This window comes from Nomascus leucogenys, chromosome 6 (genome assembly GCF_006542625.1).
Source record: "Nomascus leucogenys isolate Asia chromosome 6, Asia_NLE_v1, whole genome shotgun sequence".
NCBI lineage: Eukaryota > Metazoa > Chordata > Mammalia > Primates > Hylobatidae > Nomascus > Nomascus leucogenys.
The window spans coordinates 32,722,429-32,740,461 of NC_044386.1; the positions used below are offsets into that span (position 1 = coordinate 32,722,429).

An 18,033-nucleotide genomic window follows, 5' to 3' on the forward strand; every position below is an offset into this window, starting at 1 on the left:
CATCAGAAAATTGAAATACATTAATTTGTTTTTATGCCTAAAAATGGAATTACAACATCTCTTTCCTCCCTGTTAAGTCTCTGGCATAGTTTGTTAGAAAGACCCAAATTAATAAACTGTTTTTCATATATTACATCTTAAATGAAATGCTTTTTGCTGACAACAAAAAAGAGATGGCTTAATTTAACAGAGATGCACACTTTAAATCATACGATAGGTTGTTACTTTGGGAGATGCTTCCTGTATTAGCTAATTTCATTCATGGTATATGGATTTTTGCTAGCTTCTGTCTATGAGGATTATACTTTCTGATCTTGTCCCTAATTTTGGGTTATCCCTATCTTATTTGGGGGCCTAAGTCATCTTTGTACTTAGTTAAAATTACTAAATTTGAATTTCAATTTAGTCACTCATTTATTCCGTTCACATATATTCAGCCTATAGTATTGATTGATTGATTGATTGATTCAATAAGTAGATATTTATTGAGTGCCTACTTCTACCAGCACTATTCTAGGTGTTAAATAAGACAGAGATCCTTCCCTTCCAGTGTTCACAGTTTAGTAGGGATGAGAAAAAAACGATTCCAGAGAATGATGCTGTGTGGATATGAATAGGAGGTTATGAGACACATTGGAAGGGATGAAATTCAGTTGATTTGTGAAGTATGAGTAGACGTCAGTTGATTTAAAGGTATTAATGCAAAACGGACCTAACCCTATGAGCTGTGGAGTTTACACTCTTCTATTTTTGTATTTTCTCCATGGCTTCATTAAATTTCAAGCCTGTAGACCAAACTAAGCTTAGGAAGTGTGTTTGGGTGTCTTTACTAAGAGTCACTTCCAGCATCCAGACTTTTTCAATAACCTCTGAAGATATCAATCTTGGTTATTTCTAACAATCTTCCAACGGAAACATGTAGACTGTGCAACAACTTAAAATACTATAAATGGGCAGTCGGCTTGTCCCTGGTTAAGACATCATTTTCTGCCCATGGTGTTTGGGCTTGAGTTAATAAATTACCTAACCTCTCACTCACTAATACTTTTTCTTTGGATACAATTTAACTATTAATTTGTCTATTTTCCAATATGCCTAAAGTTTTATTGCGTTTTGATTAATAATAATGTACCTGTTGATAAGAGATTTTAGAGATTCACATTATAAAAAAAATTTAAGAACAGCAATTGTACAAAATACAGTTTTCCAAAGTACTAGAAAATAAGTAACTGATAGTTAAACTAAGATCTAATAATACAAATAAGATCTAGCATATGAGTGAGCTAGTCTTTAGTTATAACCAATTATGAGAAATTATACTGAGAACTGTATTACTTTAAAAATATACTTTGACCCTAACTCTCTGAGTTGAGTGACTGTTAGTATAAAATTAAGAATTACTCTCCCTATTTGAAGATATCTAAAAAATAAACCCAGGGTGGTAATTATAGACATGAGATTAGAACTGAGAGTTCCTGGTATCTTGTCCAGTGAAATATCTTTTATTATTTGTTGTCCAAAAAGAGGTTGAAACCAGATTGTGAAATTAATTTAGGTCACAACCAGTATTTATTTTAAAAAAGGACAAAATAAATATAATAATATGCAATACAATAGGAAATAAAACGTAACACAAGTAGTGACGATAAGGATTTCATAAAATTTTTTTGTGCATTTTATATCTACCGGTACAGAAATGCTAGGTCACAATGTAGAATGCATTTTTTTGTTTGTTTTACAGGGAGACCTAGTCAAAAATGTTTGAAAGCCACTATCTTAGAAGATGTAGTCCAAGTGGTAATTGTGCTCCAAGAGAAGCCAGAGAGCTTTAGGAGTGCTTTACAGGGGTTCAGACCAATAAAAATGGACACGTCTGGTGAAAAAGACTTCCTGGACGTCTTGAATAGCTGAAGAAAGGTCCATCATGATGAACATAAATTCAAATTTCCCTGAAATTTGAGGATTGGTAATGGCTACAACTACTTCTGAGGCTGCTAGTGCAAGTCTTAACTATATTTTAAGTATTACAGAGTGCTGTGCCAAGGGAAAGTGGTGTGCCAAGGGAAAAGCCAGCCAAGCACACCTGCAGAGTGGTAGGCCAAGGGAAAGCTAGCCATAGATCAAGGCAGCTTGAATGTCTTGCCATGGTAGAGTTACAGTACATTGGCTGCCCTCTAAAAGGGTCATAGCCTCATTTCGTGGAGTCACTACATATGGAATGTCTTGAAGTCAGTTTGTTAGAAGCTTCTGCCCTAAGTCCTTTGGACACTACAGCAAGATAATCTGTCTGTTGTTGGGTCTTATCAAATATAGGTCAAGAAAAAGACTGCATTTCAGGAAGCCCAAGGAAACTAGCAGGTATCAAAAACAGTGGAAGTGTTGTATCCCCTTAGACGGTCCTTTCTGTCTCTTAGAAGAAAAAGCACTCGCCTTGTCTTTCTAAATGTATCAGTAATTTAATTCTGAAATATTTAGAACATACCAAATTGGGAACATTTGGGACATGTCAGGCCATGCAGATGTTGGGAAGTTCTAGTGATCCGTGAAGACAAACACTGGATTATATGTACCTTCAGACTAGTACCACTCCTCTAAAAAAGCCACCTTTGAATGTCTCTACTAAGTATTATTGGTGTAACTCTATTATTTGTTTATTGAATTTTGTGCTAGGTGCTCTGAGATTTTATGCACTGACAAATATTTCCAAAGGCCCAGATTCTGTTTATTTAAACTGATCTAAGTAAGCCAACTCTCCCCACGTTTTGAAACGGTGAATGCGGAAGCTCCATTCCCAACTTGGATGTTTAGAAGTGGCAAGAATGAGAATGAGATGCATGTGGTTTTTACAGGGGTAATCAGCAGTATCATTCAATCACTTGGGCAATGTTACAATCAAGAAGGGAATCCAGTGGACACATGGGAGCTTAAGCTTGCCCTTGAAGTGTGCAACTCAGCCCACATTCAAGCATGTTTGCTTCCAAGCAGATTCTGTTTGTAAATGCTCATGATTCTATTAGCCATGATTCATAACAAGGAAACCAAGAATACTGACACATTAGGCCACAAAAAACTAAAAAGATATGAGAGACTGGAATTAACCAGAATCAGAACTCCAGGTCACCATTAGGCTCCTACAACAGGATATAGAGAGGCATGTGAGTGCTTTGGATCCAGGCTAGACAGCGGAGTGGTAGGCCCATGTGATCTGTAAAGTTGGGATCTATAAAAATGGTGGATACTATGGTTCCAGGAATTCAGAATTCAAGTTCTGGAAAGGTCAGTGTAGGTCAATTAATAAAAACAGTGCTAGTGGGCTGGGTGCTGTGGCTCACGCCAGTAACCCTAGCACTTTGGGAGGCTGAGGTGGGTGGATCATTTGAGTTCAGGAGTTCGAGACCAGCCTGACCAACACGGTGAAACCCCATCTCTACTAAAAATATAATTAGCTAGGCATGGTGACAGATGCCTGTAATCCCTGCTACTTGGGAGGGTGAGGCAGGATAATTGCTTGAACTCGGGAGATGGAGGATATAGTGAGCGAAGATCGCACTACTGCACTCCAGCCTGGGAGACAGAGTGAGACTTCATCTCAAAACAAACAAACAAACAAGCAAAAACCAGTGCTAGTGAACAGGTTGTGACTTTTGACCACAGGCAGAGTCTATTTCCTCTCTGTTGTAATTTTATGATGTCTGTGTGTAGGCAGACAAAAATTCACAGGGAGAGTCAGACCTCCTAGGTGTTGATAGATCCTGAATCATATACTTAACACCTTCTCAAAAATGCATACTGATAGTATTTATGCAGGTGCAATTAAAATATTATTATTAAAATCAATACATCTTAATAATTATTTCCTACATGTTCATGACAGTTTACATGAATCAAGGACTAGTACATCTACGCAGAAAGAGTATCTCGTTAAAGCAATTGTTTATACCATGTGATATTTACCTGGTTTTGCCCACTCTGGGCATCAGAGTCTGGGCCTAATAGTCAGATGTTTATTTACAACAATACCTGAAAGAGTAAATAATATATGTTTTATTACATAAATAATTTAATCATATCTACATAGATAATAAATATGTAAAGTAGAGATCTGATAAAAATTTCTGATTCCTTATCACTAGTGAACTAGTAAATCTCTTTAGCTCATTGTAGTTAAACTAGTAACCATCATTCTAGTCTGAATTTCTTCTTTCTCCAGTTCTTCTGATCTCTTTTCACTCATCATGTTCTGATTTCATCCCCTTTGAGATGCTTACCTTAACTCAGCCTTTATTTTTGGTCTTTGCTAGGAACTTCATAGGCTTTATTTTGACAGTGATTCTGCTCAATGTGTTCCACCAAATCCTTTATCTGCTTATCTCTACAGGTCAGGCTTCAGTTCTTCTAACCTAAGCATTCTGTTCTCTTCGCAGTGACGTCCTATTCCATTGTGTTTGGCCACATTCTACAGCTAGCTTAGTGATGGAAGAGGGCTATTGGGATTTTTTGTGAGGAAGCAGACCTTTCAGATTGGAGTGCAGCTGGATGTGGCGCTCTTACGTGCATCCAGCAGCTGCCTGAGAACTCCTAAACTGTATATAGTCAGAGGTCACATAGGCTCCTCACACAAGCATTATTTCACTTAATCTTTACAACAATCTGGTGAGATACATATTGTTATTATGCTGCAATGATGATGGAATTAATGAGCGTGCAAAGCAAGCAAGTAGCAGAAGTGTTATATAATAGAAACTCAAGTCATCTGATTTAAGCCTAAGACTGTTTCCTTTAAAAAGGGTTAAGTGACTGCACATTCAAAATCATTAAAATATTGGCAACTTTCCACTTCAACTTGGGCTTGGATTTATCACCTTTTTTATTGTAAAATTACATAATTTCTATAGCTTCTGTTTTCTTATTTGGTTAGTTTCTAATTGGCCACATTACATAAAATAATCACCATTTGTCTAATTCGAAGTATAAATAATTCCAGTGAATGAAAGCAGAAGCAAGTAATCAATTATAGTGCAACCAGTAATTTTGCAGATCCAATTAGTATTTGGCTAATTTTGAACAATGCAGATTATTATTATGCACAGGGCTCCTAGAAAAAACAAAGGCAGTAAACTAAAACAAAATAATTTTTATAAATACAGGGTAGTATGTATAGAAGTGGCAGTCAAATAGGATTATATTTATATACTAAATATACTAAAATTTGTGTATAACTACATTACACCAATTTTAAAGAAAAACTTACTACGAGTACTATGGGGTTTTAAAAATTTGTTTCAAAAAGTATTGTCTTATCTGCAGTGTTCTCATATCAGAAATTCTGGCACTAAACCAGACAAGCCATTCATAGCACTTACCAAATTTGACAACTTATATTCTGAGTAAGTGTGTTTTGTCAGATAATGGGTATGAAAAGAATACTGATGAAAGAAAAGCAAGAACATAGGGATATACTTATTTATATATGACATAGCATAATTATGGAAATATTGTCAAAAGTGGCCTAAACAAACTTTTCTTACTTCAAGTTATTTAAATAAATAACTCCACTTGTAGACTTAATCTGTTACTAAGGTCCACTTTGTCATATTAATCAAGAGTTAAGGATTAAAAATATAATATCGGCATTTATTTATAAGCCAAAAATGTGACTTGCTCATTACTTAATGATAGTGTAGTAATATTTATAAACCATATATCATCTATTTGACTAAAATGAAAAAAATGTCTTTCAAATTAGTGGTCAAATTTGGCCAATAATTTTTAAACTATATCTTTTCAGAGAGGTGCCCTCCAGAAAATGGTTAGGAAATGAGCTAAATCATACACAAGACAAAGACACATACCTTCCACAAAAAAAAAAAAAAAAAAAAAAAAAAAAAAAAAAAAAAATTCTAACTGACTTAAGACAATCCAGACTAGCAGAAGTTGGCTGGTGTTTCTTAAAGAAATATAATGAAATATAATGTACCCTGTCTTTTGTTTTGGTTCCCTCTTTGGATTTCACAAGCACCTATTTTGATGAGAGAGCTCCTTTATCTCCCCAAATGGGCATTGCTTATGTTTCTCTATCCCTGATCTTTGGACCGAAAAGACTTACATCAAGATGATTAGGGGCAGTGATATAATACAAGTGCTAATAGAATTGATCATCTGAGATACAATTTTGAGGAGACTTACGTGATTAAAAAAATACTAATGTATCTTGGAATTTCTAATTTTCAATATTCCACTATGATTTGACATCTCTGCACTGCTGAAACAATATTTTGGGGTTTTTTGAAGTTCGAATAGTTTAATAAATAGGTTATATGTTCTAATTCCAAATAATCTTAAAATATAAATTACATGTATTTCTATTCTTTGTCTTTGATAGAGTGCAAATGGAATAATATCTAGGTAATGAAATTATCACATAATCACATTACTAAATATATTTTATGTGCACTGAAGATAATTTTTAAAGATCCTCAAGTGACTATAGAAAAATACCATTTTACCTATATGTGTATGTAAATAAAAATATTAATTCTTATCTGACTTGTATGTCTTAATTATTTTTATTGTTATGACAGAACTATTACAGCAGTTTTGGACACTTTAGAAAATATAATAAATCAATATACTAATTTACCCTCTCAATAGTGGTGAATGAGAAGTATGACTCCATCTTTTGGTTTTAGGCAAAATATGATACATCATTGCTTGATCTGGATATCTTTTATTACTATGAATTTGAACATTTCTTTATAAACTCATTGGCCATTTTGTTCTACTGTCAAAATTGCCCATTTATATCCTTTCCACCATTTTTCTGTTATTTTTCTTTTTCTGATTACATATTTTATGTACTAAAATTCTTAACCTTTTGTCAAATATATATGTATATACACATATCTCTATATTGCAGATATTTTGCTTTTGTTTTTTGTTTTTGAAGTGTGTGAGTGAGTTATGTGTGTTTGTGTGTGTGTGCTTGAGGATGTGCAGAAGATTTTATTTTTATAGAGTATAATCAAACTACCAACTTTTTCCTTTGTGGTTTTCAGCTTTGGTGTTATGCTTGGGAAAACAATCGTGGAGCATATAAGTGTTCGCCCAAATTTTGATGCTGTTAGATTTCTTGTTTATGTCGTTCATTCTTCTGGTGTCAATTTATTTTTATGAAAGTATAAGGATATCTAACATTATTTTTTCCAAATATATAACTAGTTATTCAAATACCAGTTGTAAAATAATCTTTCTCTGCTAATGTGAAGTATAAACCTTATTACATACTAAACTTTTACATATAATTAGATCTGTTTCTGGACTCTATATTTTTGCACACTGAATATTCTGTCCCTGCAACTCATTCTTTTCATTACCATATTTTTAAAAAGTGCTTTCATAACTTATGAGGCAACACTCCCATTACTTTCCTTTTAAAGTATTTTTAATAGATTTTTTTTTTTGCCCATTATATTTCTTCCTGCACTTTAACTTTTTTTTTGAGATGGAGTCTAGCTCTGTCGCCCAGGCTGGAGTGCAGTGGCGCAAATTTTTGGATTTTTAGTAGAGACGGGGTTTTGCCATCTTGGTCAGGCTGGTTTCGAACTCCTGACCTCGTGATCTGCCCACCTCGGTCTCCCAAAGTGCTGGGATTACAGGCGTGAGCCACCACACCAGGCCCACTTTAACTTTCAAATCATTTGTCATATCAACCTTTGAGCAATAACTAGGGGGAAATGACACTAGCACTTTTGTTGTCATTAAACATTAAGTTAGATTAATTTGGAGGAGAATTAAATGGTTTATAATTTTGAACCTTTTTGAACCTTTTGAACCTTTCTCCTTTTGGAGGAGAATTAAATGGTTTATAATTTTGAACCAAAATTATAAATGGTTTATAATTTTGAACCTTTTTATCTCACCCTCTATTCAAGTCATTTTTCTTAATAGTCAAATTTTGAAGCTTTCTGTATATAGAATCTATACATTTTTTGTTAATTCTGTTGATTTTGTCAGCTTTTGCAAGCAAAAAAAAAATTGCAAGCAAAAAATTTGCAGGCAAAATAATGGACTCTTGTTGAATAAGCAGGAAAAGAAAATACTCAAAATATGGTGGGTGGCTCAGAGAATCCGTAGATGGGCTCAAGAAGTAGGCTCAAGGTTAAACTTCCAAAGAAAATCACCGGAACCATCATAGCAAAGTCTGACAAGAAAACTGTCACTGCCACCACCACCCCAGAGCACTAGTGGCCGTTCAGGTTATAGCTGCCACCTCTGCACCAGGAACTCTGCTCTTCAGCAGCCACCATTACTTCTAGAGACACTGCTGCTTCTTTCTTTTTCTTATTTTGTTGCACTGGCTAGAACTTCCCAAATAATGTGACTGATAGTACTCATGATGAGCAACTTTTTCTTGTTCTTGCCTTTAATGGAAAAATGTGTAGTTTATTTTGATTTACCATTGGTCCAGAGAGTGTTAGGAAAGTTATCTTCAATTTATAATTTACTAAGATATTGTTTTATTTTGTTTATTTTTCTTGTATTTTTAAAATCAGAAATGAATTTTGAGTTTTATCAGCTGTTTATTTGTCAAAATGATCATTATGCTTTTTTTTAATTTTAACCTATTAATGCATATAGTACGTAGGCTTTCTAGTATTTAGCCTTCCTTGGATTCATGGAATAATTCTTATTCAGTCATGGTGGGATAAAGTCAACATCATATGCTGAGTATGAGTACATGTTCTGGGATCTGACTGCCCGGGTTCCAGTCTAGATTTTGCTGTTACTCTTTATTATGACCATGGAAAAATAACTTAGTCTTTGCAATACTCAGATTTTTCTTCTATAAATCAGGAAGATAATAATAATACTTGTGTAAGAGTTGTGTGAGAATCATTTGAGATAATGCATGAAAACAACAGTATATGCTACATAGTATGCAGTCAATGTCAATTAGTGTCTTCATTGTCTGTTAATATTATGTTGGCTTTAATATTGTATACATGATTTGTGCCAAATATTTCCAGGTGAGATTGGCTTGTAGTTTTCTTTTGGGATGTTGTTTCTGTCAATTATCTTTGATACATTTTCTGTATAAGGGTTATATTAGTCTTGCCAAATAAACAGGAAAGCTTTCTATCTTCTTCTGTACTCTAGAAGACTTTTAAACATTTAAATTTCAGTTCAGTTAAGGAAAGAAAATTTTTCTGTAAACCATTAGTGTCTTCAATTTTCATAAGTATAGTTCTATGACATCTTTTTCATTTCTTTCATGGCTTTTATCTTTTCAAAGATTTTATTTAATTTTATTTATTTGCACTTTCTTAGAATATCATTTATTACCATACAGTTATAAATCCAAATTTATTATAGTATAGTTGTACCTAACATTTTCTTTTTCTTCCCACTTCCTACTTTTATTAAAATTATACCATGCAATATACTTCTGTAACATTTGTTACAGATTGTTACAGAGGTATATTGCACAAATATTACGGAAGTATATTGCATAATGCTAGGTTTGGGGTATGACTGAACCTGTCACCCAGCTAGTGAGCATAGTTCCCAATAGGTAGCTTTTTAGCCCTTGCACTCTCCCCATCTCCTCCCTCTAGTAGTCCCCAGTGTTCACTGTTCTCATCGTTATGTCCATGTGTACTCAATGTTTAGCTCCCACTTATAAGTGAGAACATGCAGTATTGATTTTCTGCTTCTGCATTAGTTTGCTTAAGATAATGGCCTCCAGCTGCACCCATATTGCTGCTAAGGACAAGATATCATTATTTTTTATGGCTGTGCACTATTCCATGGTGTGCATATACCACATTTTCTTTATCCATTCCACTCTTCATGGGCACTTGGGTTGATTCCATGTTTTTGCTATTGTGAATAGTGCTATGATGAACAGAGGGTACATGTGTCTGCTGTTACCTTTTTTCCTATTATGCTACAACATTGATACTTGCTATTCTTCTCTTTTGTGTCAAAGTAGTAATTTCATTATCCATTATTAATAGGGATAAGTTTCGGAATTTTATCAATAAAGAGTATCTGGATAGTTTTACTCTGTAATTTATTAATTTCCATTTTTATTTTTACAAGTTTCTTCTTCCTAGTTTATTTTAAAATTACTTTTATTCTCTATTTTAATGGCTACTTTATTTTCCTTCTTTTTTATTTTATTTTTTATTGATTCATAATAAACACATGTATTGATGCATTTATAAAATATGTAATAATCAAATCAAGGTAATTGGGATATCTGTCATATTAAACATTTATCTTTTCTTTATTCTAGGAACATTGAATTGTTCTCTACTAGCAATTTTGAAATATTCAGTAGATTATTATTTACTCTGGTCACTCTACTGATTTATTGAACACTGCACCTCGATTAAGGCATTTTAGGCTAAGGGGCATTTTCCTATGTGTACAGTTTGATCCGACCCCATATTTTTAATAAATCTGTTGTTTTAATGTTCCTTTTAGACTTTATAATCTCAATTTCCTCTTTCATACAAGAATTATTTTTAAAGAATGCTTTTCATTTTAAATACTTATTTTTTTCTATATTTCTAAAATCAACTTCTAATTATATTACATGGAAGTCAGAGAATGTGATCCATACAGTGTTTTTTCCCTCCATCTAATCATTTGATCATTTCATCAAGAAGCCTGAATAAAGTGGGAGTTAAACACGGTAGACTTAGAGATATTGAGCATGAAAATTCTCTTTTATCTTTATTACTTTAAAATATTATAAAATAAATTTAATACTTGCATAAGATAGCAGAGAAATGACTACTGTCTTTTATCTGCTTACTGGTGATAACATCAATTTAAATGTCTTAATGTTCAACCTAGATTACAAAATGCCTCAATTTATATGCTCACTTTCATAAGCTAAGATTTTTTAGTTTTTTCTTTGCTTTTATGTAAGAAGCATTTTTCTGCCCTGTAATATGAAACTATTATTAATGTTATTACTCATTTTTATAATATAATTAAAGTATTGATTGGCTTTTGTTGGCCATAATTTGGATTTACTTTTAACATTTAAATATTTCATATACCTAAATTCCACTTTTCAGAATATTTCTGTTTATTTGATTGTAATTTTTACAGAACATGGTTGGAGAGTGGGCCTTACCAGAAGAAATGGTTGACAATTTACCACCCTCCAACAATTGCATACTGGGCCATATTCTTCACAGGCTAGTTGAAAAATCTCTTCCTCCTCGAGCGGAATCAACAACACCTGAATTACCTTCATTTGCTATTAAAGGATGCTTACTGGGGAAAACATTAAGTGGAAAAACTACCATTTTAAGGTCTCTACAAAAAGGTAGAATTTCTTCTCCTACTCTCCCTGCCATTAGGTCCTATTTACACTGACTGTAGCTGCAAATGTCTATGTGTATAAAAAACATACAAGAAGCACTGCTGATATGTTGGGAAATCTCTATCATCAAAAGTTTTATAATTTTCCAGGCTATGATTATTCAGCCATAAAAATGAGTGAAATATTGATACATGCTACAACATGGATGATCCTTGACAACATTATGCTAAGTGAAAAAAGCCAGACACAAAAGGTGACATAATGTATGAGCCCATTTGTATGAAATATCCAAAATAGGCAAATCCATAGAGAAAGAAGTCGAATTATTGGATGCCAGAGTCAGGGGTAGGGGAATGAGGAGTGACAGCAGTTGAGTTGGGATTTCCTTTTAGGGTGATTAAAAATTTCAGGAACAAAATGATGGTGATAGTTGCACACATTGTGAATGTCTAAGTGCTACTGAAATGTATCCTTTAAATGGTGGAAGTGCTTAACTTTATGTTTTATGAATTTTATCACAATTTTTATCTTCGTTTTATTTTTATTTATTTATTTATTTTTTCGAGACAGAGTCTCGCTCTGTCGGCCCAGGCTGAAGTGCACTGGCACAGTCTCAGCTCACTGCAACCTCCGCTTCCCAGGTTCAAGCTGGGACTACAGATATGCACCACCACACCCAGCTAATTTTTGTATTTTTAGTAGAGACAGGGTTTCACCATGTTGGCCAGGATGGTCTCAATCTCCTGATCTCGTGATCCACCCACCTCAGCCCCCAAAAATGCCGGGATTACAAGCATGAGCCACCACACCCGGCCTTATCACGTTTTTTAAAAAGAAGCTTGATCCAGCTGGGTGCAGTAGCTCATGCTTGTAATCCCTGCACTTTGGAAGGCCGAGACGGGTGGATCACCTGAGGTCAAGAGTTTGAGATCAGCCTGTCCAACATGGTGAAACCCCATCTCTACTAAAAATACAAAAATTAGCTGGGTGTGGTGGTGGGCACCTGTAATCCCAGCTACTCAGGAGGCTGAGGCAGTAGAATTGCTTGAACCCGGGAGACAGAGGTTGCAGTGAGCTGAGATCGTGCCACTGCACTCCAGCCTAGGCGACAGAGCGAGACTCCATCTCAAACAAAACAAACCAAACAAAACAAAAAGGAAACTTTATCCAAAAGACAGTTCTAGTGGGCCTGAAAGACAGTGTTATAGGGCAAAACCAGCACATAAACACAACAATTTCCATTTCCCAAATGAAAAGCTATTTATAAAATTATCTTTTGTACTTTAGACTTTCCTATACAGGTACTTTCTATTGACACTCTTGTCCAAGAAGCTATCCAAGCATTTCATGACAATGAAAAAGTCAGTGAGGTCCTACCAATTCAGAAAAAAGACGAAGAAGATGCTCTACCAGTTCTGCAAGAGGAGATTAAAGAAAGCCAGGCAAGTGTGATTCTAGTTTTCTCTTCTGCACCTAGTACATTAGAGATTTGGAGCTGGATGGAATTTAAAAGGTCTTCTAGACCAGAAGTTTCTTCTGTACAGACCCAGAGAGTAAAAGTTTAGGTTCTGCAAAAGTCTAGAGAATAAATATTTAAGTTAAATATTTAGGACAAATTTTAGGCCAAGAGGTAAAATCGAGGATATTATGTGGGTACTTGTATAACAAGAGAGAAAACTCCTGCTTCCCACCAGTTTGTCTGGGTGGACTGTCTTGTGTGATGGGCCCTCTTTGGTTCTAGTAGCCATCAGCTGGAGCCATTCTCCCAAGGAAAGAGCCACTAGCTGGTAAGTGGGGGTGGGTGAAGTGATTGAATTGTGGAGGTTGGGGAGGGTGGCATATGATTGTTTTGGGGGAACTCAAGGAGTCACCAACTCCTGGACCGAGATCCTCCCACTCAGCTTCTGGCAGTTGCTAACATCAAAGTCCCCAGTGTATAGTCAGGGACCAATGCTGGCCCTGGGCAGTGGCTGAGGCAGGTGTTGAATCCCAGCAGGTACAGAGGTAGAGCAGGACTCCTGTCTTTGTCTCCAGTCTCACAGTGGTCAGCTGCTTAAGTGGTGTTCAGAAACTGTATGAAAACTGTCGGCAGGCCTTTGTGGTCTATGAGCTGTAGTATGCTGACACCTGATCTATATTAATAGATCTCAATTGGGGGATGGCTCTCTGAAATGTTTACCTGTATCATATTCCCATCAATATTGCATCTCATTTCATTATTGCATGAAGATTCCTGGGTTGGAGGGGTGAATAGGAAAATGTAGCACCACCTTCAGAATCCTTGATGTAGTCCAGCTCCTTCATTCTACAGAGCACACAGTAAAGACCCTAAGCATGAATTGGTTTGCTTAGAGTCAGAAGACTTGTCAATAGCTTCCCTATGATTAAGTTTCCAGATTGTAAGTCCGCTACTCTTTCCTCTTTCTACCTTATGCTGCCTCTGCAATTGAATAAATTAGCTGATAATCTGATCCAGATCATTTGCATAGCCTGCAAAAACAAATATCATTTAACAATTAATTCTGAAAATAACTGGGAGAAGTTTTCTTCATGGTGGGCTATCTCTTCTTCCATCTTGTAATATCTTTATATTTTAATCAATAAAGTAATAGATAATGTACATTTAAAAAAATTACCTTATGGCTATGACTGACATCTCTAGGATTGTTCAAGATGGTTTTCCATAAACTTTACCCTTTCCCCAGGTTCCACTATCTTTTCAAAATAGTAGTTGGCATATTTTACATAGTAATTGAAGACCATTCAAAAGACAGATTACATCACAGGTTGCTGTCTATTTCTGTAAGTGCAATCATCATCCAATATTGTTTGTTTCTGGAAATAAGAATTTAGGACTGAAACTTTAATCTCCTTTAAAATCATTAATGTTATAGATAAAAAGTATTGTATTTGTTCTCAAACCTTTACTTATAGATATAAAATTAGGAGGATTATTAAAATATAGCAATGGTAAAATCCCTCCCTGTGTGTTTTCTCTCCAAAGGATCCACAACATGTATTTTCAGCTGGTCCAGTTTCAGATGAAGTATTACCAGAAACAGAAGGTGAAACGATACTTAGTAAGATCTCAAAACAAATCATCTATTATTTCCATTAGAGAGAGAAACAATGAGAGCACATATATGTGAGCACAAACATGCTTTCAGGGAAATAAACGGGAACCAAGGGGAGTTTTACATAGTTGTCTACATATGGCCATTTGACAGAGGGAGCAAGATCAGTCTTGCCTACAGCTGGTGATAAAATGAAAATTACAAGGCAATCTTTTCAGCCTCTTTCGAATAGTTGATTAGTTTTGCTGCTATTATGAAAGAAGCCAGGATAAATCACCCTCATTCTTCCTGTCCGTGCAAGGAGACAGTCTTTTCTTGTTCTCACCTGTGTGTAAGACTGTGTGTATGAGTACAATTGGGGCTTTCTACGTGCTCCTGCTTTGTTTATTGTATTGCAGAAGGCTGTAGGGGCTGGTCTTTTTAACCTGTATGCACAGTGGTTCCTAAGTTTATTCTCAGCCTTGGGCACTACCAATACAACTAAGTTTCCCAAACATAACAAAAAGTTATCTCCCTTGGGATCTGGGCTGCAGTCCTTCAGATCCTTTGTAGAACCATTGGAGGAAAACAATTTTAAGTATTAAATATTTTTTCCTGTATGTGCTAGTGAAGTCTTTGCCATATTAAATAGCTTCCTCGTATTCTTGCATGAAGCTGAGCTCCTCCTGTGCTATCATTATTATTGCCATTACCATTGAACAATGTCCAGGTTTACTATGAGCATACGACACTCCAGAGAGGTTGGACTTTCCTTCTTAAGAGGACACTATCTGTCCTTTATTCCTGTTATCTGTTTCTTAAGAGAATTAAGAAATTAGTTGATTTTTAAAATCAACTAAGAAATTAGTTGATTTTTAAAACTATTATAAGTATTTTATTACATATTTTATTATACATTAGTCTAAGTAATTATAAACAAACTCTTAAAGCTTCTCTTTTTTATCACAGAATTTAACTTAAAACACCTCTGACTTCTAGAGTCATCTGCTTTTAAGATGTTTATTTGTAACTTGGTAATCCAGGAAGATAAAAGTGTAAAAAAATAACATTTTAACATTTTTTTGAAAAACTTGACTGTCTTCTGAAAAGCGAACCCCGACTGTGTTAAAGTATTCCTAATGATATTTTTATGAGCTCAGATCGTGCAGGAAGGGAGCGGAGAAGGGAGGGAGGTAGGGAGGGAGGGGAAACACCAAGACACATAGTGACCAGGATCTTAATGGTGTGAGTGAAGGTAAAAGCTATGCTGTGGTGATTCTATTACTTCCTTCCTCTGAGTATCTCAGGCATAGCTGGATCTGATAACCCTTATGTCCAAAACCATAGATGGTCAAACACTGCTGTGGTTGTTAGGTGTAAATACCAGAAATTTGTTCTTACCACTTTTCCTATTGCTAGGTGCTAATGCTGATAAAACACCAAAAGCTGAAGAAGTCAAATCAAGTGATAGTTTCTTAAAAGTAAGTATTATGATCTAATTTTAGCTACTAGCATATTAAAACGTGTCATGATTAATGGTGTTTTGGAGTGTCTTCAAATGCAATGAAATTGCAATGTGCTCTTCTTTGGTTTCAAAGTTAATTTGATGGTGTAATATTAGCTCACCTGACTTTACTTAATATTCTTTGTATTCTCTTATATTGAAAGCAGTGGAAATTACTCTTCACTTTTGCCAGGGTAATAAACATGTGCTTTTAAAACTTTTAGATTGAGACCAAATTCATTTCATCTTTACCATTTAATTTATGACTTTTATTTCGCTCATACCCTCTTTACCTTTAAATATTTTTTCCAGAATTTATCCTTACTCTTGTTGGTGACTCTTCAGAATTTGTTTATTAATTCCTGAAAAAATATTTACAACAGTTCACTCGCTATTTCTCCTAATGGAAACTAATTGGTCATCAAATAAAATGACCAGACTCAATCAAGTGGAATTTTACTTTTTGTATTGTATTTGATTTTTTATTATGCATCTCATCATGAAAAACAGTTTTATAATATTTTAGGTTTCAAAACTGCTTAAAGATAGAAAAAGTTTTGGAAGGATATACACCAAACTGTAAACAAGATGAGCAATGGTAAGGGAAATAAAAAAAAGGAAAGGGGGACTTACAATTTTTACTCTGTGAATTTGAAATATGAATTAGCAGAAAGGATAAGTATGTTTTTATATTTACATTTATTGATTTTAAAATCTCACAAATTCCATATTCAATTCAATTCCAAGAGCATACATTGTTTTGTACACTGTTTTAATAACTTGGATATATCAGTGAATACAAAAGACAGGATTTCCTGCCCTTATGGTGTTTACATTCTAATGGAGAGAGACACAATAAACTATGAACGTAGAGATAAATATGATATTGAAGATGATGATGAGTGTCATGAGAAAAGGAAACATGGAGGGGAGCAAGGGGAGCAAGAACACAGGCCAAGGGCAGCAAAAGAGGCACAGTTGGTCACCTTATGACATCGGGCAGGCCTCCTTGGTAAAGGGAGCCTTAAGCAGATTGAAAGAGTTGAGAGAACCAGCCTGCTGGATCTGGGGAAGTGTTCCAGGCCATGAGAATAGTGAGGCAGGAAGGTGTCTGGCCAGCGGGGCCAGAGAGTATTTAGTAAGGGATGAGGTTAGAGACATAGGTGAGAAAGGAAAAGAATCAGGTCAGTCAGGGCCTCAGGCAATTATGAGGACATTTGGAGTACAAGGGAGAATTTTAACAGGGTTTGGAATAGAGCCATACCATTTGACATAAAATTCTCACTCTGGTGGCTGAGCTAAGAATAGACTCTAGGGAATTTCCTGTTTCAGTGATATTGAGAAGCTTGTATTGGACTAACCTACAAATAAGTATAAACACTAGGCAAAATATAAAAGATAATTATTTGAGGGCTAAAAGAAGACAGCAAACAAGCAAGCAGCAAACAACAGGCAGAAAATCTGTGGAATTTGACCATGGAAAGATGAAAACTTCACTGGGCAAGGGCCATGTTTATATGGGTTTTCCCCAGAGGGCTTGCCCCTGTCTGCATGGCATGAGTGGCTAGAGCCCAAGCAGAGAGCTCCATCTTTCTGAGTTAAGGTATTAGAGAATTAAGTTTGGGGATGCAAGAGCAGCTGCAATTGAAGAGTACGATCTTGGAAGGGAGAGAGCCTCGAAGGAAGAGCCTCAAATTCTGTGCACACATTTTCCTGAAATGCTTCCCTGACTCCCAAACTGTGCCACATGATCAGTGTCATCAGAGAGCATGGTCATTTAATTAACTTTTCCTCCAAACGTCTGGAATTTGACTTTTAAATTAGCCATCTTCTGTCATTTCTTGTTTATTTTCCCAGCTCACTACACGTGCTCAGCTTGGTGCAAAATCTGAACAGTTGCTGAAGAAAGGAAAGAGCATTCCTGATGTGCTGCTTGTTGACATCATGGTAAATGCTATTAAGTATGTATTGCATTTTTCTTCCTCTCATCTATTTAATATATTCTTTATCACACAAAGATGTATAAAGAATAATACAGATTTTTTTGTTTTAATATCTCATACATTTCACTCATCTGTATGTGAAAATATACAGCAATGAAAAGATAGATATATTTTGTGACTTACATGCCTATA

The 18,033-nt window shown here is 35.1% G+C and overlaps 1 protein-coding gene across 1 annotated transcript in view; it reads left to right on the plus strand.

The window, feature by feature from the left end:
- Nucleotides 1–18,033, plus strand: part of SPEF2 (sperm flagellar 2) — a 187,990-nt gene that overhangs the window by 64,180 nt on the left and 105,777 nt on the right. The window contains exons 11-15 of the mRNA XM_030813964.1: nt 11,125–11,344; nt 12,629–12,783; nt 14,346–14,421; nt 15,814–15,875; nt 17,756–17,859. Of these exons, the coding sequence (XP_030669824.1) occupies nt 11,125–11,344; nt 12,629–12,783; nt 14,346–14,421; nt 15,814–15,875; nt 17,756–17,859 (617 nt within the window). The remainder of the gene's footprint in view (nt 1–11,124; nt 11,345–12,628; nt 12,784–14,345; nt 14,422–15,813; nt 15,876–17,755; nt 17,860–18,033) is intronic.